This window comes from Somniosus microcephalus, chromosome 5 (genome assembly GCF_052327205.1).
Source record: "Somniosus microcephalus isolate GS21.2 chromosome 5, FLI_Smic_1.0, whole genome shotgun sequence".
In the NCBI taxonomy this organism is placed as follows: Eukaryota; Metazoa; Chordata; class Chondrichthyes; order Squaliformes; family Somniosidae; genus Somniosus; species Somniosus microcephalus.
The window spans coordinates 1,507,861-1,532,813 of record NC_140991.1 but is presented as its reverse complement, the minus strand read 5'-3'; the positions used below and the strand labels follow the sequence as shown (position 1 = coordinate 1,532,813).

The 24,953-nt window shown below is 48.5% G+C and overlaps 1 protein-coding gene across 1 annotated transcript in view; it reads left to right on the top strand.

Annotated features, from left to right (window-relative positions):
- The first annotated feature begins 386 nt into the window (after positions 1–386).
- LOC147116799 (uncharacterized) overlaps positions 387–24,953 on the top strand; it is a 77,545-nt gene continuing 52,978 nt past the window's right edge. Inside the window, exons 1-2 of the mRNA XM_085987164.1 lie at positions 387–529; positions 7,036–7,128. Of these exons, the coding sequence (XP_085843290.1) occupies positions 470–529; positions 7,036–7,128 (153 nt within the window). The 5' untranslated portion in view covers positions 387–469. The remainder of the gene's footprint in view (positions 530–7,035; positions 7,129–24,953) is intronic.

Here is a 24,953-nt window from a genome sequence, read left to right as displayed (position 1 = left end):
GTCAGTCTGGGTCGGGCCGGTTTGGGGCGAGCCGGTCTGGGAGGGGTCAGTCTGGGTGGGGCCGATCTGGGTGGGGCCGATCTGGGTGGGGCCGGTCTGGGTGGGGCCGGTCTGGGTGGGGTCGGTCTGGGTGGGGTCGGTCTGGGTGGGGTCGGTCTGGGTGGGGCCGGTCTGGGTCGGGCCGGTCTGGGTGGGGTCGGTCTGGGTCGGGCCGGTCTGGGTGGGGCCGGTCTGGGTGGGATCGGTCTGGGTGGGGCCGGTCTGGGTCGGGCCGGTCTGGGTGGGGCCGGTCTGGGTGGGGCCGGTCTGGGTGGGGCCGGTCTGGGTGGGGCCGGTCTGGGTCGGGTCAGTCTGGGTCGGGTCAGTCTGGGTCGGGCCGGTCTCTCTCTCACTGTTTCTCTCTCCATTGATTTGTCTCTGTTTATTTCAGCCCCGGGTCAGGGGTCTGTGGCTGCTTTTTACATTCTTCATGTACTGGAGACGGAGGTGGAACGTGGAGATCGCAATGGATTACTTGCAGCGGCAACGGGTAACTAGTAATGGTGGAGAGGGGGAGGGCTGAGGTTGAGGAGGGAGGGGAGAGGGGAGAGGGGAGGGGTAGAGGGAAGGGGAAGGGAGAAGGAAGGAGAAAGTGGGGGGAGGGTGAGGGGAGGGAGAGGGGAGAGGGGAGGGGTAAGGGGAAGAGGAGGGGCAAAGTGGGAGGGCGATCGGGAGGGGGAGGGGAATGGTGGGGAGGGGGAGAGGGGGAGGGGGGAGTAGAGAGTATGTGGAGTCACTAATACCAGATATTCTGAAAGACAGAACCTCCGACAGTGCAGCGCTCCCTCAGTACTGCCCCTACGACAGTGCAGCACTCCCTCAGTAGTGCCCCTCCGACAGTGCAGCACTCCCTCAGTACTGCCCCTACGACAGTGCAGCACTCCCTCAGTAGTGCCCCTCCGACAGTGCAGCACTCCCTCAGTACTGACCATCCAACAGTGCAGCGCTCCCTCAGTACTGCCCCTCGGACAGTGCAGCACCGCCTCAGTACTGCCCCTCCGACAGTGCAGCGCTGCCTCAGTACTGCCCCTGCGACAGTGCAGGACTCCCTCAGTAATGCCCCTCCGACAGTGCAGCTCTGCCTCAGTAGTGCCCCTGCAACAGTGCGGCACTCCCTCAGTACTGCCCCTCCGACAGTGCAGCACCGCCTCAGTACTGCCCCTCCGACAGTGCAGCGCTGCCTCTGAACTGCCCCTCTGACAGTGCAGCACTACCTCAGTACTGCCCCTCCGACAGTGCAGCTCTGCCTCAGTAGTGCCCCTGCAACAGTGCGGCGCTCCCTCAGTACTGCCCTCCGACAGTGCGGCACTCCCTCAGCACTGCCCCTCCGACAGTGCGGCGCTCCCTCAGTACTGCCCCTCCGACAGTGCGGCGCTCCGTCAGTACTGCCCCTCCGACAGTGCGGCGCTCCCTCATTACTGCCCCTCCGACAGTGCGGCGCTCCCTCAGTACTGGCCCTCCGACAGTGCTGCGCTCCCTCTGTACTGCCCCTCCGACAGTGCGGCGCTCCCTCAGTACTGCCCCTCCGACAGTGCAGCGCTCCCTCAGTACTGCCCCTCCGACAGTGCAGCGCTCCCTCAGTACTGCCCCTCCGACAGTGCGGCGCTCCCTCAGTACTGGCCCTCCGACAGTGCAGCGCTCCCTCAGTACTGCAGTAGAGTGTCAGCCTGGATTTTTGTGCTCAAGTATCTGGAGTGCGACGTGAAACCAACGATCTTCTGATTCAGATTCGAGGGTGCTACCAACAGAGCAATGGCTGACACTGATGTGCATATAAGCTGTCAGAAGGCACATAACAGACTTATTCAGAAAATAGAAGCACATTTTGTAAAGGGACGGTGGTAACTTGGGTACGTAATTGGCTAAGGGAGAGGAGGTGTAGAGTCGTGGTGAACAGGAGATTTTCTGACTGGAAGGATGAAGTGGGGTCCCCCCAGGGATCAGTATTGGGACTATTGCTTCTCTAGTTATATATAAATAACCTGGACTTGGGTACAGCGAGAACAAATACAAAGTTTGCAGATGGCTCCACAGACACTGACTTTCACTGGGGTACAGTTCCACAGACACTGACTCTCACTGGGGTACAGCTGCACAGACACTGACTCTCACTGCGGTGCAGTTCCACAGACACTGACTCACTGCGGTACAGTTCCACAGACACTGACTCTCACTGGGGTACAGTTCCACGGGCACCGACTCTCACTGGGGTACAGTTCCACAGATACTGACTCTCACTGGGGTACAGTTCCACGGGCACTGACTCTCACTGGGGTGCAGTTCCACAGACACTGACTCTCACTGGGGTACAGTTCCACAGACACTGACTCTCACTGGGGTACAGTTCCACAGACACTGACTCTCACTGGGGTACAGTTCCACAGACACTGACTCTCACTGGGGTACAGTTGCACAGACACTGACTCTCACTGGAGTACAGTTCCACAGACACTGACTCTCACTGGGGTACAGTTCCACAGACACTGATTCTCACTGGGGTACAGTTCCACAGACGCTGACTCTCACTGGGTTACAGTTCCACAGACACTGACTCTCACTGGGGTACATTTCCACAGACGCTGACTCTCACTGGGGTACAGTTCCACAGACACTGACTCTCACTGGGGTACAGTTCTACAGACACTGACTCTCACTGGGGTACAGTTCCACAGACACTGACTCTCACTGGGGTACAGTTCCACAGACACTGACTCTCACTGGGGTACAGTTCCACAGACACCGACTCTCACTGGGGTACAGTTCCACAGACACCGACCCTCACTGGGGTACAGTTCCACAGACACTGACTCTCACTGGGGTACAGTTCCACAGATACTGACTCTCACTGGGGTACAGTTCCACAGACACTGACTCTCACTGGGGTACAGTTCCACAGACACTGACTCTCACTGGGGTACAGTTCCACGGGCACCGACTCTCACTGGGGTACAGTTCCACAGACACTGACTCTCACTGGGGTACAGTTCCACAGACACTGACTCTCACTGGTGTACAGTTCCATAGACACTGACTCTCTGGTGTAAATTTGCACAGTGGCTGGCTCTCACTGGGGCACAGTTCCACAGATGCTGAATCTCACTGGGGTACATTTCCACAGACGCTGACTCTCACTGGGGTACAGTTCCACAGCCGCTGACTCTCACTGGGGTACAGTTCCATAGACACTGACTCTCACTGGTGTAAATTTCCACAGACGCTGACTCTCACTGGGGTACAGTTCAACAGACGCTGAATCTCACTGGGGTACAGTTCCACAGACACTGACTCTCACTGGGGTACAGTTCCACAGACACTGACTCTCACTGGGGTACAGTTCCACAGACGCTGACTCTCACTGGGGTACAGTTCCACAGCCGCTGACTCTCACTGGGGTACAGTTCCATAGACACTGACTCTCACTGGTGTAAATTTCCACAGACGCTGACTCTCACTGGGGTACAGTTCAACAGACGCTGAATCTCACTGGGGTACAGTTCCACAGACACTGACTCTCACTGGGGTACAGTTCCACAGACACTGACTCTCACTGGGGTACAGTTCCACAGACACTGACTCTCACTGGGGTACAGTTCCACAGACACCGACCCTCACTGGGGTACAGTTCCACAGACACTGACTCTCACTGGGGTACAGTTCCACGGGCACCGACTCTCACTGGGGTACTGTTCCACAGACACTGACTCTCACTGGGGTACAGTTCCACAGAAACTGATTCTCACTGGGGTACAGTTCCACAGGCATTGATTCTTACTGGGGTACAGTTCCACAGACACTGACTCTCACTGGGGTATAGTTCCACAGACACTGACTCTCACTGGGGTACAGTTCCACAGACGCTGGCTCTCACTGGGGTACAGTTCCACAGACGCTGAATCTCACTGGGGTACAGTTCCACAGACACTGACTCTCACTGGGGTACAGTTCCACAGACACTGACTCTCACTGGGGTACAGTTCCACAGGCACTGACTCTCACTGGGGTACAGTTGCACAGACACTGACTCTCACTGGGGTACAGTTCCACAGACACTGACTCTCACTGGGGTACAGTTCCACAGACGCTGACTCTCACTGGGGTACAGTTCCACAGACACTGATTCTCACTGGGGTACAGTTCCACAGACGCTGACTCTCACTGGGTTACAGTTCCACAGGCACTGACTCTTACTGGGGTACAGTTCCACAGACGCTGACTCTCACTGGTGTAAATTTCCACAGTCGCTGGCTCTCACTGGGGTACAGTTCCACCGACGCTGAATCTCACTGGGGTACATTTCCACAGACGCTGACTCTCACTGGGGTACAGTTCCACAGACACTGACTCTCACTGGGGTACAGTTCCACAGACACTGACTCTCACTGGGGTACAGTTCCACAGACACTGACTCTCACTGGGGTACAGTTCCACAGACACTGACTCTCACTGGGGTACAGTTCCACAGACACTGACTCTCACTGGGGTAGAGTTCCACAGACACCGACTCTCACTGCGGTACAGTTCCACAGATACTGACTCTCACTGGGGTACAGTTCCACAGACACTGACTCTCACTGGGGTACAGTTCCACAGACACTGACTCTCACTAGGGTACAGTTGCACAGACACTGATTCTCACTGGGGTACAGTTCCACAGACACTGATTCTCACTGGGGTACAGTTCCACAGACGCTGACTCTTACTGGGGTACAGTTCCACAGACACTGACTCTCACTGGTGTACAGTTCCATAGACACTGACTCTCACTGGTGTAAATTTGCACAGTGGCTGGCTCTCACTGGGGCACAGTTCCACAGACGCTGAATCTCACTGGGGTACATTTCCACAGACGCTGACTCTCACTGGGGTACAGTTCCACAGCCGCTGACTCTCACTGGGGTACAGTTCCATAGACACTGACTCTCACTGGTGTAAATTTCCACAGACGCTGACTCTCACTGGGGTACAGTTCAACAGACGCTGAATCTCACTGGGGTACAGTTCCACAGACACTGACTCTCACTGGGGTACAGTTCCACAGACACTGACTCTCACTGGGGTACAGTTCCACAGACACTGACTCTCACTGGGGTACAGTTCCACGGGCACCGACTCTCACTGGGGTACTGTTCCACAGACACTGACTCTCACTGGGGTACAGTTCCACAGACACTGATTCTCACTGCGGTACAGTTCCACAGGCATTGATTCTTACTGGGGTACAGTTCCACAGACACTGAGTCTCACTGGGGTATAGTTCCACAGACACTGACTCTCACTGGGGTACAGTTCCACAGGCACTGACTCTCACTGGGGTACAGTTGCACAGACACTGACTCTCACTGGGGTACAGTTCCACAGACACTGACTCTCACTGGGGTACAGTTCCACAGACGCTGACTCTCACTGGGGTACAGTTCCACAGACACTGATTCTCACTGGGGTACAGTTCCACAGACGCTGACTCTCACTGGGTTACAGTTCCACAGGCACTGACTCTTACTGGGGTACAGTTCCACAGACGCTGACTCTCACTGGTGTAAATTTCCACAGTCGCTGGCTCTCACTGGGGTACAGTTCCACCGACGCTGAATCTCACTGGGGTACATTTCCACAGACGCTGACTCTCACTGGGGTACAGTTCCACAGACACTGACTCTCACTGGGGTACAGTTCCACAGACACTGACTCTCACTGGGGTACAGTTCCACAGACACTGACTCTCACTGGGGTACAGTTCCACAGACACTGACTCTCACTGGGGTACAGTTCCACAGACACTGACTCTCACTGGGGTACAGTTCCACAGACACCGACTCTCACTGCGGTACAGTTCCACAGATACTGACTCTCACTGGGGTACAGTTCCACAGACACTGACTCTCACTGGGGTACAGTTCCACAGACACTGATTCTCACTGGGGTACAGTTCCACAGGCATTGATTCTTACTGGGGTACAATTCCACAGACACTGACCCTCACTGGGGTACAGTTCCACAGACACTGACCTCAACTGGGGTACAGTTCCAGACACTGACTCTCACTGGGGTATAGTTCCACAGACACTGACTCTCACTGGGGTACAGTTCCATAGACACTGACTCTCACTGGGGTACAGTTCCACAGACACTGACTCTCACTGGGGTACAGTTCCATAGACACTGACTCTCACTGGGGTACAGTTCCACAGACACTGACTCTCACTGGGGTACAGTTCCATAGACACTGACTCTCACTGGTGTAAATTTCCACAGACGCTGAATCTCACTGGGGTACAGTTCCACAGACACTGACTCTCACTGGGGTACAATTCCACAGACACTGACTCTCACTGGGGTACAGCTCCACAGACTCTGACTCTCACTGGGGTACAGTTCCACAGACACTGACTCTCACTGGGGTACAGTTCCATGGGCACTGACTCTCACTGGGGTACAGTTCCACAGGCACTGACTCTCACTGGGTTACAGTTCAAGAGACACTGACTCTCACTGGGGTACAGTTCCACGGGCACTGACTCTCACTGGGGTACAGTTCCACAGACACTGACTCTCACTGGGTTACAGTTCAAGAGACACTGACTCTCACTGGGGTACAGTTCCACGGGCACTGACTCTCACTGGGGTACAGTTCCACGGGCACTGACTCTCACTGGGGTACAGTTCCACAGACACTGACTCTCACTGGGGTACATTTCCAGGGACACTGACTCTCACTCGGGTATAGTTCCACAGACACTGACTCTCACTGGGGTACAATTCCACACACACTGACTCTCACTGGGGTACAGCTCCACGGGCACTCGCTGCTCTCTGGGCGCCTCTTGCTTTGTTTACTGGAGGCAGGCTGCGATTTGATTGCGAGCCATACCCAATGCACACAGATCTATCAGTGCCAGTGGGAGCACAATACCTCGGCAGGTCCTATGCTGGTGGATAAAAGTAGAGCCGCAGGATGTGAGTGAGTTACTAAGAGAATTTTCCCCTCTCACCGTGCAGGTAAAATTGGGAAATATCACACCTGATGACATCATCTATGGAAACCGCAACGCGACTCTTCGACTCATTGGGATTCTGATCGCTCACTACGAGGTACCAACATGGAGGGGTCATTCACTAACAACACAAGGGGGTCTTTCACTACCGACACAAGGGGTCGTACACTACCAACATGAGGGGTCATTCATTACCTACCCGAGGGGCAATCACCACCGACACGAGGGCGCAATCACTACTGACACGAGGGGCAATCACTAATGACACGAGGGGCAATCACTAATGATACGTGGGGTCATTCACTACTGACACAAGGGGTCATTCACTACTGAATCGACGGTGCAATCACTACTGACACGAGGGGCGATCACTACTGACATGAGGGGGCAATCACTACTGACACGAGGGGCAATCACTACTGACACGAGGGGCAATCACTACTGACATGAGGGGAAATGACTACTGACACAAGGCGTCATTCACTACTGACACAAGGGTGCAATCACTACTGACATCAGGGGTACTCACTCCTGACACGAGAAGGCAAACACTACCGACATGAGGGGTCATTCTCTACTGAAACGAGGGGTCATTCACTACCAACGTGGGGTCATTCACTACCAACATGAGGGAGCAATCAATACTGACAGGAGGGGTCATTCACTACCGACACGAGGGATCATTCATGACCACCACAAGGGGTAATTCACTACTAACATAAGGGGTCATTCACTACTGACACAAGGGTCATTCACTTCCGACATGAGGGGTCATTCACTACCAACACAAGGGGGTAATCACTACTAACATTAGGGACAATCACTACTGACACAAGGGGTTATTCATTACCGCCACAAGGGTTCATTCACTACCGACATGAGGGGTCATTCACTACCGATACGAGGGGCCATTCACTTCCGATATAAGGGTGCAATCACTACTGACACGAGGGGCAAACACTACTGACATGAGGAGCCATTACTGCTGAAACTAGAGGCAAGCACTACTGACACGAGGTGCAATCACTACTAACATGAGGGGAAATCACTAATGAAACGTGGGGTCATTCACTACTGACACAAGGGGTCATTCACTACTGACACGAGAGGCAATCACTACTGACACGAGAGGCAATCACTACTGACACGAGGTGCAATCACTACTGACATGAGGGGAAATCACTACTGACAGGAGGGGTCCGTCATTACTAACACAAAGGGTCATTCACTACTGACACGAGGGGAAATCACTACTGACACGAGGTGCAATCACTACTGACATGATGGGAAATCACTACATAAGGACATAAGAAATAGGAACAGGAGTCGGCCATTCGGCCCTTCGAGCCTGCTCTGCCATTCAATGAGATCATGTCTGATCTTCTGCCTCAACTCCATTCACCGGCCCTATCGCCATATCCACAGCCCTCTGGGGTAGAGAATTCCAAAGATTCACCACCCTCTGAGTGAAGACATTGTATTGATTTGTATGTGGGTTCAATGACGACACATTCATGAAAGAGAATGTCTTTTAATCTAAAGTATGTTCAACTCTGTTAACAGCATTACAGGAGACACCATCTTAGAGATCCATCTAAAACGAAACTGAAACTAAACTAAACTGCCTCTCACATGCCCTCTGCTGGTCAGGCATAAATAATCAATACATGCAATTATGCTGGTAAGGCATCATAATCAAACAGGCAAATACCATCACTATTTGCTGATATCATTACAGACATTTCTTCTCGTCTCAGTCCTGAATGGCCTACCCCTTATCCTGAGGCTGTGGCCCCTGGTTCTAGACTCCCCAGCCAATAGAAACATTCTCCCAGCATCCACCTTATCAAGCCCTGTAATAATTTTGTATGCTTCAATGAGATCCCCTCTCATTCTTCTGAATTCAAGAGAATACAGGCCTAGTTTACTCAAACTCTTCTCATACGACAGTCCCGCCATCCCAGGAATCAATCTCGTGAACCTTCGTTGCACTCCCTCTATGGCAAGTATATCCTTCCTTAGGTAAGGAGACCAAAATTGTACACAGTACTCCAGGTGTGGTCTCACCAAGATCCTATATAATTGGAGTAAGACTTCTTTACTCCTGTACTCAAATCCTCTTTTAATGAAGGCCAGCATACCATTTGCCTTCCTAATGGCTTGCTGCACCTGCACATTCACTTTCAGTGACTCATGTACAAGGACACCCAGGTCCCTTTGAGCATCTGCATTCCCCAATCTTTCACCATTTAGGAAATACTCTGCCTTTCTGTTTTTTCTACCAAAGTGGATAACTTCACATTTATCCACATTATCCACATTAGCACTGTTGCCTCACAGCGCCAGGGACCCGGGTTCGAATCCAGCCTCGGGTGACTGTCTGTGTGGAGTTTGCACATTCTCCCCGTGTTTGCGTGGGTTTCCTCCGGGTGCTCCGGTTTCTTCCCACAGTCCAAAGATGTGCGGGTTAGGTTGATTGGCTATGATAAATTGACCCTCAGTGTTAGGGGGATTAAATACGTGGGGTTACGGGGATAGGGTGGGATATGTGTTGGTGTAGGGGTGAAATAAAGAATAGATTTGCCTTCCAAAGTTAGGCTTTATTAACTTTAAAATCGGCAGCATATCTTTCTACATCCAGTCCCAACTAAAGCTAGAAAAGGACTGAATTTAAGGTAGCCACAACACATCATGTGATCATCAACTACCAATGAGATTACAACACATATCCCAAGGCAGTTAACAAACAACGAATCACAATACTTTTACTAATCAAGGAATAATCACCACATTCACCCCTCCTTTAAAATATACTCGAACCTAATAACTTTTACAATTTACAATTAATTATTTACAACTAAACTATGCACGAGAATAAAACTATTTACATAACACAATACTAAATGAACAACAACAAATAATAACATTACGCATAAGTATTAAGTATCTCTCAACTAAAACAATATACTATAATATCAACAGTTTTTAAAATATTACTATCAATTTAAAAGTCCATTTTCAATCGGTCGACCGGATATCTTGTTTGTGTCGACCTTCTTAACCTTGGTGAAATTCCTTGCCCTCCCACGCCAGAAGGCACAGAAGTATCTTCAACAGGAAGGCTATCCATATCCCGATTCTCAACGGTTTCCGGATTAGAAATCCCATCAGAAGATGCACTGGGATGGTCATAAACATCTATCAAAGGCTGACCAATAGAAGTATGATTATCTGCAATCGGATTGGAAATATTCGTAGTATCTGTAACAGCATCCACATTATCCGAATCATGACCATTATTATTATCCTCAGAAGAGGGCTGGCCCCCACAAGGAGCCAAGTCTTTAATTGAAACAGTACTTTCTTTCCCATCTTGGAATCGAATATGAGCATATTGGGAATTTGCCTCCAACAGCTCCACCTCCTCCACCAAGGGGTCATATTTTGACAATCTAACATGGCGTCGAAGCAACACAGGTCTCTGCATAGTAAGCCATGAAGGTACCGAATATCCCGTAGTAGATCTCCGCGGATAGTTAAAGAGCCTTTCATGGGGGGTCACATTAGTAGCCGTTGAAAGCAATGATCTAATGGAATGCAGGGCATCAGGCAGTACCATTTCCCACTGTGTATTCTTAAGGTTCCGGGATGTCAACGCCAACATAACTGCCTTCCAGATCACCCCATTGTATCGTTCGCACTGTCCATTAACCTGGGGATTATACGGGGTAGTTCGACTAGTAGAAATTCCCCGACTCTGAAGGTATTCCTTCAACTGGGAAGACATAAAAGAACTTCCCTGATCCGAATGGATATACGCAGGCATCCCAAAGATGACAAAAAGTTGAGTCAAACATTTAATAACTGTAGCAGCTGATACATCTACACAAGGAAAAGCAAAAGGGAACCTTGAAAACTCATCCACAACAGTAAATATATATCGGTTTTGAGTAGCTGAAGGAAGAGGTCCCTTAAAATCAACACTCAAACGTTCAAAAGGAGAAGTAGCCTTTTATAAGATGAGCTCGTTGAGGCTTAAAGAAATTCGGTTTACACCGAGCACAGATAGAACATGATGAAGTCATCCGCTTGACGTCTTCAACTGAAAAAGGCAAGTTCTTACTGCGTACAAAGTGTATCATCCTCGTAACCCCAGGATGACATAAGGCATTGTGAAGATTAATAAGCGTATCTCCGTGAATCACCGAACAATAAGCCCTCGACAGTGCATCAGCAGCAACATTATCCTTCCCCGGACGATAAACTATGTCAAAGTGGTAACATGCCAACTCAATCCTCCATCTCATTATTTTATCATTTTTAATCTTTCCAAAATGTTTAACATCAAACATAAAGGACACAGATTTTTGGTCAGTTACCAACGTGAAATGTCGCCCCGATAAATAATGTCTCCATTTACGCAATGCTTCTACTATTGCGTATGCCTCTTTTTCTATTGAGGAATGTCTTTTTTCACTATTATTCAAAGTACGTGAGAAAAAAGCCACAGGTCTTCCATTTTGGTTCAAAGTAGCCCCAATTGCAAAATCCGAAGCATCCGTCTCAATCACAAAGGGAACCTGCTCATCAATGGAATGCACAACTGCTCCTAAAATATCCTTTTTAAAATTCTCAAAACATGTCCTGGCCTCCCATGATAGAGGATATGTCGTAACCCGAATAAGAGGCCGGATCTTCCGTGAAAAATTTGCAATCCAATTAGAATAATAAGAAAACAGTCCAACAACTCGTTGCAAAGCCTTAGAATTAGTAGGACAAGGTAAATCGATCAATGGTCGCAGACGTTCTGGATCTGGTTTAATCTTATTTCCCGAAATAATATACCCCAATAGATTTACCTCAGTAGTCGAAAAGACACATTTCTCTTTGTTAAAAGTTAAACCAACTTTTTCCGCAGCTTGAAGGAATCTTTTTAAATTAGAATCATGCTCCACCCTTGATTTGCCACACACTGTGATGTCATCTAAGTATGAAAAGGTGTCAGAGAGGGAGTTATCACTTATAAAGGCATCCATTGCCCGTTGAAAACAAGCAACACCATTAGTAACACCAAATGGTATTCGGCAAAACTGATACAGCTTTCCACCAGCCTCAAAGGCCGTATATGGTTGATTCTTCTTAACAATAGGAATCTGATGATAAGCACTCTTTAAGTCAATAGTGCTAAAAACTTTATACTGAGATACTTTATTGATAAGCTCATCAATCTTAGGCAAAGGGTACGCATCTAATTGAGTATACCTATTAATAGTTTGGGAATAGTCTATCACCATTCGTTTCTTGTGTCTCTCGTTAGTTGTGACAACTACCTGTGCTCGCCAAGGCGAACAACTAGGTTCAATGATTCCTTCCAATAAGAGACGTTGAACTTCAGAATTAATAAATTCTCTATCCTGACTACTATATCTTCTTGACTTGGTAGCAATTGGCTTACAATCCGACATCAAATTGGAAAAAGTGATAATGGAGGAATAGATAAAGAGGTTAATCCACAAATAGATAAAGGTGGCTTAGTCCCTCCAAATGAAAGACTAAGAGACTCGTGTAACTGAAGCACATCATGTCCAATCAAAATATCCGCACAGGGATTAGGCAAAACAGATAGGCGTATATCAGTATACGTATTACCTAGAAGAACCATTTTCACAAAGCAACAACCAGCTATTTGTGAAGTAAGGGTCATCTGAGCCATACACACCTGATACGTAACAGGCGAAATTTTCAAATGCTTCTCCTTCGCAAACTGAAGACTTATAAAACTCTCAGTACTGCCCGTATCTATAAGGGCCTTCACTTCCAACCCATTAACTTGAGCCGTAACTATAGCTTTGTTTAGGCCATGAGCAAATGCAGCAGAAATTGATGCAATAAACGCCCTATCTAAAGGCTGAATAGTCACAGAAGAGGTAGTGGAGGAAGACCCTCCCACACCAGGAGAAGGGAAGGTAATTGAACCTGATGATTTGCACACACGTGCATAATGACCTCTCTTGCCGCATTTACTACACACAGCCTCCCGAGCAGGACACTTCAGACGAGGGTGCCGGATATTCCCACAAAAATAACACTTCTGAATCCTAGAGGCAACGGCCGCCGAAGTAGAAACTGTTTCAAAATCTAGTAAACCACTCCCATTAAGTCCACATAATTCCTTTTCATCCGAAACTGCCGAAACCATAGTCGCAGGCCGATTAAAAACAGCATAAGAATCCGAACTTCTCTGAGCCATATCCAATGTAGAAGCTTGCTCAAAAGAACTTTTAAGATCCAGAGTCTTATTTTCTAACAACCGCTGACGAATTGATCTAGACAGTAATCCATTAATAAAAGCATCCCGTACCGATTCGTCCTTATGTTCTTCAGCCGTCACAGCCTTATAATTACAGTCAACACTAAGGCACCGAAGTGCTTGTAAATAAGTATCCAAAGATTCTCCCACCTGCTGCCTACGGGCAGATAGAAGATGACGTGCAAATACCTCATTCTTTGGTTTAACAAAAATCTTTTCCAATGTAGAAGTAGCCTCTTCATAAGTTTTACAGTGCAAAATATATTTATATACATCCGGGTCAATGTAGTTGATCAGCATATTCAGCTTATTTAGAGCCTCTTGATCCAACACGCCCAAAAAGTTTTTAAATGTACAATACCAATGTTTCCATTTATCATCCACTCCAGCAGAATTGGGGTCAGCCTTGAATCGTTCTGGTTGAAGATATCGCTCCATTCTAACATAAAGTTAATAAATTGAAATAAAGAATAGATTTGCCTTCCAAAGTTAGGCTTTATTAACTTTAAAATCAGCAGCATATCTTTCTACATCCAGTCCCAACTAAAGCTAGAAAAGGACTGAATTTAAGGTAGCCACAACACATCATGTGATCATCAACTACCAATGAGATTACAACACATATCCCAAGGCAGTTAACAAACAACGAATCACAATACTTTTACTAATCAAGGAATAATCACCACAAGGGGTTACGGGGATCGGGTGGGATATGTGTCAGTGCAGGCTCGATGGGCCGAAATAGCCTCTATCTGCACTGTGGGGTTTCTGTGATTCTGTGATTCTGTGATATTCCATCTGCCATGTTCTCGCTCACTCACTGAGCCTGTCAAGATCCCCTTGAAGCCTCTTCACATCCTCTTCGCAACTGACACTGCCACCTAGCTTTGTATCATCAGCAAATTTGGAAATGTTACATTTAGTCCCCTCATCCAAATCATTGATATGGATTGTGAATAGCTGAGGCCCAAGCACCATTCCTTGTGGTACCCCACTAGTCACAGCCTGCCATCCTGAAAAAGACCCGTTTATCCCTACTCTTTGTTTTCTGTCTGTTAACCAATTCTCAATCCATGCTAGTATATTACCCGCAATTCCATGTGCCCTAATTTTGTTCACCAACCTCTTGTGTGGGACCTTATCGAAGGCCTTCTGAAAATCCAGATATACCACATCTACCAGTTCCCCTTTGTCTGCTCCACTAGTTACATCCTCAAAGAACTCTAATAGGTTTGTCAAACAGGATTTCCTTTTCATAAATCCATGTTGACTCTGCCCAATCTTACTATTAGTTTCTAAGTGCCCAGTTATTGCGTCCTTTATAATAGATTCTATGAGGGGAAATCACTACCGACATGAGTGGCATTCACTACTAACACAAGGGGTCATTCACTACCAACACAAAGGGTCATTCACTACTGACACGAGGGGCCATTCACTACCGACACAAGGGGTCATTCACTACCGACACAAGGGGTCATTCACTATTGACACAAGGGGTCATTCACTGCCGACACAAGGGGTCATTCACTGCCAACACAAGGGGTCATTCACTACCGACATGAGGAGTCATTCACTACCGACACAAGGGGTCATTCACTACTGACACAAGGGGTGATTCACTACCAACACAAGGGGTCATTCACTACCGACACGAGGGGTCATTCACTATCAACACAAGGGGTCATTCACTACCAACACGAGGGGTCATTCACTACCGACACGAGGGGTCATTCACTACAGACATGTGGGGTCATTCACTACTGCTACAAGGGGTAATCACTACTGACACAAGGGGCAATCAGTACTGACATGAGGGGCAATCACTACTAACATAAGCGGTAATTCACTACTGAAATGAGGGATCATTCACTACCGACACGAGGGATCATTCACTACCGACACGAGGGATCATTCACTACCGACACAAGGGGCCAATAACTACGGACACAAAGGGGTAATCACTACTGACATGAGGGGCTATCACTACTGACATGAATGGCATTCACTAGGAACACAAGGGGTTATTCGCTACTGACGAGGTGCAATCACTACTGACACATGGGGTCATTCACTACTGATATGAGGGGTCATTCACTACTGACACGAGGGTGCAATCACTACTGACATGAGGGGCACTCGCTACTGACACGAGGGGCATCACTACTGACACTAGGGGCAATCACTACTGACATGAGGCGACAGTCACTACTAGCATGTGTGGCATTCACTATTAACACGAGGGGTCATTCACTACTGAACGAGGGTGCAGTCACTACTGACACAAGGGGCAATCACTACTGACACGAGGGGTCATTCACTACTGACATGAGGGAACATTCACTACCGATACGTGGGTTCATTCACTTCCACCACAAGGGGCCTTTCACTACTGATACGAGGGATCATTCACTACCGACACAAGGGGTCTTTCACTGCTGAAACGATGGGGCATTCACTACCAACACAAGGGGAAATCACTACCGACACGAGGGGACAATCACTACTCACATGAGGGGTCAATCACTACTGAAACAAAGGGTTATTCACTATTGACATGAGGGTTCATTTACTACTGACATGTGGGGCCAATCACTATCGACACGAGGAGGCAATCACTACTGACACGAGGGGTCATTCACTACGGACATGAGGGGTCATTCGCTACCGACACAAAGGGGTAATCACTACTGACATGAGTGGCATTCATTACTAACACAAGGGGCCATTTACTACTGACATGAGCTGCAATCACTACTGACACATGGGGTCATTCACTACTGACATGAGGGGCCATTCTCTACTGACACAAGGGTGCAATCACTACTGATATGAGTGGCACTCACCACTGACACGAAGGACAATCACTACTGACACTAGGGGCAAACACTACTGACACTAGGGGCAATTGCTACGGACATGCGGGGCAATCACTACTGACACGAGGAGCAATCATTAATGACACGAGGGGAAATCACTACTGACACGAGGGGACAGTCACTACTGACACGAGGGGGCAGTCACTACTGACACGAGTGGCATTGGCTATTAACACTAGGGGTCATTCACTACTGACACAAGGATACAATCACTACTGACATGAGGGGCAATCACTACTGATATGAGGGGCTATCTCTAATGACGCAAAGGGAAATCACTACTGACACGTCGGGCTGGCTTTTATCAGTGGAGGCGTGTAGGCGGCGGGACTACAACTTTTGGGGTTGTAGTCCCGCCTCCATCGAGTTGTGGCCAACCCACGCGATTTTCACTTGATTGACCTTGTTGAGCCCACCCAGCGAGCTCGGCAGGCCAATTAAGGGCCACCCGGCAACAGGTGACATCACAGACTGAAATTTCATCTGTCAAGAGCTTTTGACAGATGAAATATCAGCATTTGACAGCTGTTTGAAGCTGTCAAACACTGACAATCTGTACACTAAGTTAATTCCTTCCTCTCAGGCTGATTTAGCGATCTCTCCGGAACAGAAAGCAGAATGCTGCAACTTTTGACAGCTCGCGGCCATTCTGCTTTCTGTGCCAGTGAGATGAGGGACTCCCGAGACCTGAAGGAAGGAAGGCTGTAAAGGTAAGTAAAACTTATTTAAACACTTTACACACACCAAACACACTTACCTCTGCACTCATGCACCCATCACTCACCTGAACACCGGACATCTCGACCCCTCCAAGTCCTTCAGCCCGACGGTCCACCTCGCTAACTTAGCGTGGTTTGGAGCTGTCGGGAAGCCCACTCTTCAGGGATAAAAATAGGGATTAGGCTAAAAACTGCCTATTAACTACCTGTTAACAGGCAGTTAATTGGCACTAATCCCCTTCCCGCCTCGGGGTGGCGGGTCCCAGTGCGGGGCGGGTACCCGCCTCCTTTGAAACTGGCACGGAGGCGGGTTGGGGCGGGATGGGTTCGTGCCCCCTGTTTTCGCGATTTTAACCCCCCATACGCCTCCAATCCCGCCTCAACGGCCTGATGAAATTCAAGCCCGAGATGTCAGTCACTACTGACATGAGGGTTTATTCACTACCGACACAAGGGGTCAATCACTACCAACACAAGAGGCAATCACTACTGACATGAGGGGACATTCACGATCAACACGAGTGGTCGGTCACTACTGACACGAGGGGGCAATCACTACTGACACAAGGGGTCAGTCACTACTGACACGAGGGGGCAATCACTACTGACACGAGGGGGCAATCACTACTGACACGAGGGGGCAATTACTACTGAAACGAAGGGTCATTCACTACCGACACGGGGGTTCATTAACTATCGACATGTGGTGTCATTCACTACCGACATGAGGGGGCAATCACTATTGACACGAGGGGCAATCACTACTGACACGAGGATTCATTCACTACTGACATGAGAGGTCATTCACTACTGACAAGGGGGAGCAATCACTACCGACACAAGGGGGCATTCACTACTGACACGAGGGGTCACTCACTAGCAACACTAGGGGTCATTCACTACCGACACAAAGGGGTAATCACTACTGACACAAGGGTGCAATCACTACTGACATGAAGGGCAATCGCTACTGACATGAGGGGAAGTCACTGCTGACACGAGAGGCAATCATTAATGACACAAGGGGAAATCACGGCCGAATGGGGGAACAGTCACTACTGACATGAGGGGTCATTCACTACCAACACGAGGGGGCAATCACTACTGACATGAGGGGTAAAAACTACTGACATGAGCGGCAATCACTACTGACACAAGGGGCAATCACTACTGACACGATGGGCAATCACTAATGACATGATGGGCAATCACTAATGACACGAGGGGAAATCACTACTGACAGGAGGGGTCATTCACTACCGACATAAGGGGGCTATCACTATTGACACAAGAAATCATTCACGACCGACACGAGGGATCATTCACTACCGACATGAGGGGTCATTCACTAATGACATGAGGGGTCATTCATTACCGCCACGAGGGGCCTTTCATTACCGACACAAGGGATCATTCACTACTGACACGAGGGGACATTCACTACTCACACGAGGGGGCATTCACTACTCACACGAGGGGGCATTCACTACTCACACAAGGGGGCATTCACTACTCACACAAGGGGTCATTCACTACTCACACGAGGGGTCATTCACTACCAACATGAGGGATCATTCACTATTGACACGAGGGATCATTCACTACTGACATGAGGGATCATTCACTACTGACACGAGGGGTGAATCACTACTGACACGAGGGGGCAATCACTACTGACATGAGAAGGCAATCACTACTGAAACGAAGGGTCATTCAGTACCAACACGAGGGGTCATTCACTACCAACATGTGGGGTCATTCACTACTGACACGAGGGGTCATTCTCTTTTGACACGAGGGGTGAATCACTACCGACGTGAGGGGGCATTCACTACCGCCACGAGGGGTCTTTTATTACTGACACAAGGGACCATTCACTACCGACATGAGGGGCAACCACTACTGACATGAGAGGCAAACACTACTGACACGAGGGGCAATCACTACTGGCATGAGGGTTGGATCACTACCAACATGAGGGGTCATTCACTACCACCACGAAGGGCCTTTCATTACCGACACAAGGGATCATTCACTACTGACACAAGGGGATAATCACTACCGACACAAGGGTCAATCACTACTGACATGAGTGGTCATTCACTATTGACATGAGCGGTCATTCACTACCGACATGAGGGGTCATTCACTACCGACACAAGTGGTCAATCATTACCGACTCGAGGGTGCAATCACTACTGACACAAGGGGATAATCACTACCGACACAAGGGTCAATCACTACTGACATGAGTGGTCATTCACTACTGACATGAGCGGTCATTCACTACCGACATGAGGGGTCATTCACTACCAACACAAGTGGTCAATCATTACCGACATGAGGGTGCAATCACTACTGACACAAGGGGCAATCAATACTGAAATGAAGGGTCATTCACTACCGACGCGAGGGGTCATTCACTATTGACACGAGGGTGCAATCACTACTGACATAAGGGTTCATTCACTACCGCCAGGAGGGGGCAATCACTACCAACATGAGCGGTCATTCACTAGCAAATCGAGGGGTCAATCACTACTGGCACGAGGAGGCAATCACTGCCGACATGAGGGCTCATTCACTACCAACATGAGGGTCAATCACTACTGACATGAGCGGTCATTCACTACTGACACGAGGGGTCATTGACTACTTACACAAGGGGACATATACTACTGACACAACGTGCAATCACTACTGACATGAGTGGCAATCACTACTAACATGAGGTGTCATTCACTACTGACACGAGGGGCCATTCACTACTGACACAAGGGTGCAAACACAACTGACACGAGGGGCAAACACTACTGACATGAGGGATCATTGACTACTGACATGAGGGGTCATTCACTACTGACACGAAGGGTCATTCACTACTGACACAAAGGGCAATCACTACTGACACAAAGGGCAATCACTACTGCCATGAGGAGGCAATCACTACTGACATGAGGGGTCATTCACTACTGACACAAAGGGTCATTCACTACTGACACAAAGGGCAATCACTACTGACACGAGGGGTGAATCACTACCGCCACGAGGGGCCTTTCACTACTGACACGAGGGATCATTCACTACCGACATGAGGTGTCATTCACTAATGACACAAGGGATCATTCACTACTGACACGAGGGGGCATTCACTACTCACATGAGGGGTCATTCACTACTGACACGAGGGGTCATTGCCCCCTCGTGTTAGTAGTGAATGCCCCCTCGTGTCGGTAGTGAATGATCCCTTGTGTCATTAGTGAATGACACCTCATGTCAGTAGTGAAAGGCCCCTCGTGGCGGTAGTGAATGACCCCTCATGTCGGTAGTGATTGCCTGTCATGTCTGTAGTGATTGCCCCCCAGTAGTGAATCACTACAGACATGACAGGCAATCACTACCGACACGAGGGGTAATTCACTACCGACACAAGGAGGCAATCACTACTGACACGAGGGGTGAATAACTACCAACACAAGGGGGCAATCACTACTGACACGAGGGGGCAATCACTACTGAAATGAAGGGTCATTCACTACCAACACGAGGGGTCATTCACTACTGACATTAGGGGTCATTCACTACCGACGTGAGGGGGCAATGACTACCGACACGAGGGTCAATTACTACTGACACGAGGGTGCAATCACTACCGACATGAGGAGACATTCACTACTGGCACGAGGGGGAAATCACTACTGACACAAAAGGTTGAGCAGGTTGGGCCTATACTCATTGGAGTTTAGAAGAATGAGAGGGGAACTTATTGAAACATATAAGATTCTGAAGGGGCTCGACAGGGTAGATGCAAAGAGGATGTTTCCCTTCGTGGGGAAATCTAGAACAAGGGGGCATAATTTCAGAATAAGGGGGCACTCATTTAAATCAGAAATGAGGAGGAATTTCTTCTCTCAGAGGGTCGTGAATGTTTGGAATTCTCAGAGAGCTGGGTCATTGAATATATTTAAGGTGGAGATAGACAGATTTTTGAAAAGTAAGGGAGTCGAGGGTTATGGGGAGCGGGCAGGAGAGTGGAATTGAGGCAAAGATCAGATCTGCCATGATCTTATTGAATGGCGGAGCAGGCTTGAGGGGCCAAATGACCTACTCCTGCTCCTACATCTTATGTTCTTATGGGCAATCACTACAGACACGAGGGGTAATTCACTACCGACATGAGGGGTCATTCACTACTGACAAGAGGGGACATTCACTTGACCTAGAAATTCAGTTGGTTGCGCAAGGCGCTAGCGCCTTAAGAGGGCGAGAAGTGGGGCACTAAGCAGCTAGCTACCAGGTGCGGCATGATCTGCGCCTCTCGCGAAATTCAGTAACGATTTAGCGGTGGCGCAAAATCTTTGCGCGCGCTCAACTGCACGCGCAGATCCTGACGTCATTTCATGGTGCAACGCCCTTTGTGTGCCCCGAACCGGAAATTCAGTGGCGCCGGCCTATTGTGCGCCTGGCGCCCCCAGCGACTGGTAAAGGGGAACGGTTCCCAGTCGCTGCGGGACGCGGGGGCACAAATTAAAGGGGACTCCTCCTGCAGTATAAATGTCAGCCATTTTGCTCCACTCCTCCTGTAAAGTCTGTGTGTTATATTGCGAATGACTACACAGACCACAAGAGTAAACTTTAACAGGACTTTACTATTCGAAGGTCAGGGCGGATCTGCCCAATAACTCATTACACAGCACTTATATACCGGTGTGGTCACCACCGGTATTACAGTATACAGCAGCCAAGATAAAGTAGTGCAACACCTAAAATAGTTCTCTTAAAGGTGGAATGGTTACATACACTACAATCCTCCCTTTTTAGCTTACAATATACCTATTCCCCATTAAACATAACATCATAACATATATCCAACTTCATGTAAAAACAGTTCACAGATGTAGTCTCTGCGGGAAACAGTTCACAGATTCAGTCTCTGCGGAAAACAGTTCACAGATTCAGTCTCTGCGGAGGCGCCTCCTGCGCTTCCTGACTCGGTCCGGACAACGCCTCGGTGGTGTAGCAGTTCCCGGTGGTGTAGTCGGTTCACGTTGCTGGGGTGACTCATCCAATAGTCCTTCACTGGACTTAACAGCTTGAACTTTCGTAACTTCTGAACCAGCATTGCTGACTTCTAAAAGCTTGAGTACCTTGGGAAGTTTTTCTACTTCCAAACTGATTTGACTCAGTTCGGAGGGACCACGTGCATGACCTGGTAGAGGTGATAATGGTTCAGATGGGTCATCTTCTTCTGCTTCGTCTTTTCCTTTCCTGCTTCTTGGAGACTCTCTGGACTCCACTGCCAGCCGCATGCACAGTTCCTCCTCCTCTTCCTCCTGTTGCCGTAGTAGCGCCACCATCTCCCGGTGTTTCTTAGACTTTTCATGATTCTTCATGGTTTTTGCACTTTGGAAGATTTCCCCACAAGCTGGGCAGAACAGGTCATCGTTATATTCGGTGTTGTCCAACAGGTCATGGTAATAATCGGTGTCGTCCTGAGCTAGGCCAGCGAGAGGGTCTTCTATTTCCTCCATGCCCAGCTGGATGTTAGCCAGCTTTTGTTCCAAATCCAGACATCTCTCCTGAAGAGACTTCTTCATGTGTTCAGCTTCATCCAGCTCTTTCTGGGCTTCCTGCAAGTCTTTTACTAATGACCTCATTCGTGATTTCAATACTTCAACTTCATTCGGAGATTGATTGATCGTACTATTCAATCCCTCTACTGGAGCAGCTGTTTCAGCATTCTGTTGTTCTACATTGACGTGAGTCAGCGTACTTTTGGCATCCAAGGGCTGCTCTGCTGCAATCTTCTCAGTCTGTGTTGCAACCTCAGCTATTTCAATAACTTTTGAGAGCTCCGAACCCCTTTCCTTTGAAGATTGAAGCTCGTGTTCAAGTTTTTCCCATTTCAGAGTCTTGTCCCTCAGCATATGAAGGAGTTGGCTGACCGTTAACTCTTCTGACATTAGACATTTCCCAGTATCGTCGTCATGTGTTTTTGACGTATAAGCTGCAGGGCTGTTTGTAACCTTGCACTGGGGCTCCTTTGCTGCTTTTAATTCGCCATCATCCGCAGCCTCCACCATTCGAATTTCAACAAATGAATCGTCCAGTGATGCTGCACCCAACTTCAGTAGGAGCTCGGAATTCATGGCAACCAAATCAGCCTTTTCTGCCTGTAACCTGCTAACAAGCGCCTTCAGTTGCTGAACATCTTGCTCCACCAGATTAGAGCACGCACCTTCAGAAACCGAATCAGCTTTGATTCGTTTGGCCTCCTCGCGCAGACGGTTTGTGTGCTCCTGCTCCATTTTCTCCATCAGCTGCTTCTGTTGTCTTTCCAGATTCTCCCACTCTGTGTCAAAGAACTTTTTCGTTGCATTCATCTCTTGCTCAAGACGGCGAATCATTTGTTCTAATTGCTGTTGTAGTTTGAAATGGAGTTGAGTTCGAGCCCGGTGTTCCTCAGAAATGTGCATGTCTGTAGACTGGACAGACTCAGAATTCTCTGTCAAACTATGTTGTTGTTGTTCAGTGGAATTCTGTTCTGAAACTTTGTTCTCCTCTGAAGCATAAGCATTTATGCACTCCTTTGTTTTTCCAACATTAGTCTGCAAGTCCATTTTAGACTTGTCTTTTGCACATGGGCTGGTCTTACCATCATCAGTTCCAGAGTCTGAGCTGATTATCTTCACCGAGTTCTCACTCTTTATGGCTTTTAGGAAGTGCCAGTCCATATTTATTTTCCTGATCCACTCCCGTCCCAGAAGTGGCGGACCTCCCTCAGGTAGTACATATAAGTCCATTCCTTGGTGTTCTTTGCCCTTGTGTCTCACCTTGACTTTTATCTTTCCGATGGGGTATACTCTTCGCCCCGTGTATGTCTGCAATACAATCTTGGTATCTCTCAAGGGAATATGTGAGAATAGCCGCTTGTAGTCCCTTCGGTTTATGACTGTTAGTGCTGATCCTGTGTCCAATTCCATTTTCACTTGGACTCCGGCTATTTTGAGCGTGACCCAGATAGTTTGTAGGTCAGCTTCCTTACTCACATTGTAAATTCTCAGACTACCCAGTTCCTGGCTGTTGGAGTCTGAATCCGAATTCTGTTCATCCGAACTCTTCTCAGCCACCTTGTGTACCTTGCTGCACTTTTCCTGCGGTGACTTTTTTTTGTTGCTGGTCTTCTTTCCTGACCGGCATACTTTAGCTATGTGACCAAGCTTGCCACATTTTCTACATTCCTGGTTTTTAAACCAGCATTGGTTCTGGTCGTGTGTTGTCTTCCCACAACGATAACATTTCGTTGTACCCGAAGTCATTTGATCCACGCTGAGTACCGCTGCCTTCAGCTGCATTTCCGCAGTGCCTCTCGCTGTGGCTTTGTGCGATGCTGCAATAAGGACAGCCTTATCAAGTGTAAGATCGTTCTCTTCGAGCAATCGCTTTTGTGTTCCTTCCTTCGACAACCCGCACACGAACTTATCTCTCAATGCCTCTGTCAGATTTTCCCCAAACTGACAGTATTTTGCTAGTCTACGCAGTTCAACCAAGTACTCTGCGTTGCTTTCCTCTTTCAGTTGCGTTCTCACATAAAATTTGAATCGTTCCGCTAACATCAGCGGTGTGGGGTTCAAATGATCCTTCAGGACAGCAACAATATTAGCGAAAGTCTGATCCGCCGGTTTAGCTGGTGATAGAAGATGCTTCAATAGCCCGTATGTCTTCGCACCCATTGAGTTTAGTAAGGTTAGAGCTTTATCATCATTTGCTATTTTATTGGCCTTACAATATATCTCGATGCGTTCTACATACGTGGCCCAATCTTCCACATCGGGATCGAAATCGTTGATGTTACCACGCTTAGGCATCTTCGCAATCTTTCTGAGAAACAACAACGAAATTTTTCTTTAACTTTTTTTTTTCAAAAATGGCGGTTTCCCGCGCTTACCTTCTTCCCCGCCTCCGAGAATGGCGGTTTCCCGCGCTTGTCTTCTTCCCCGCCTAAATGGCGGCT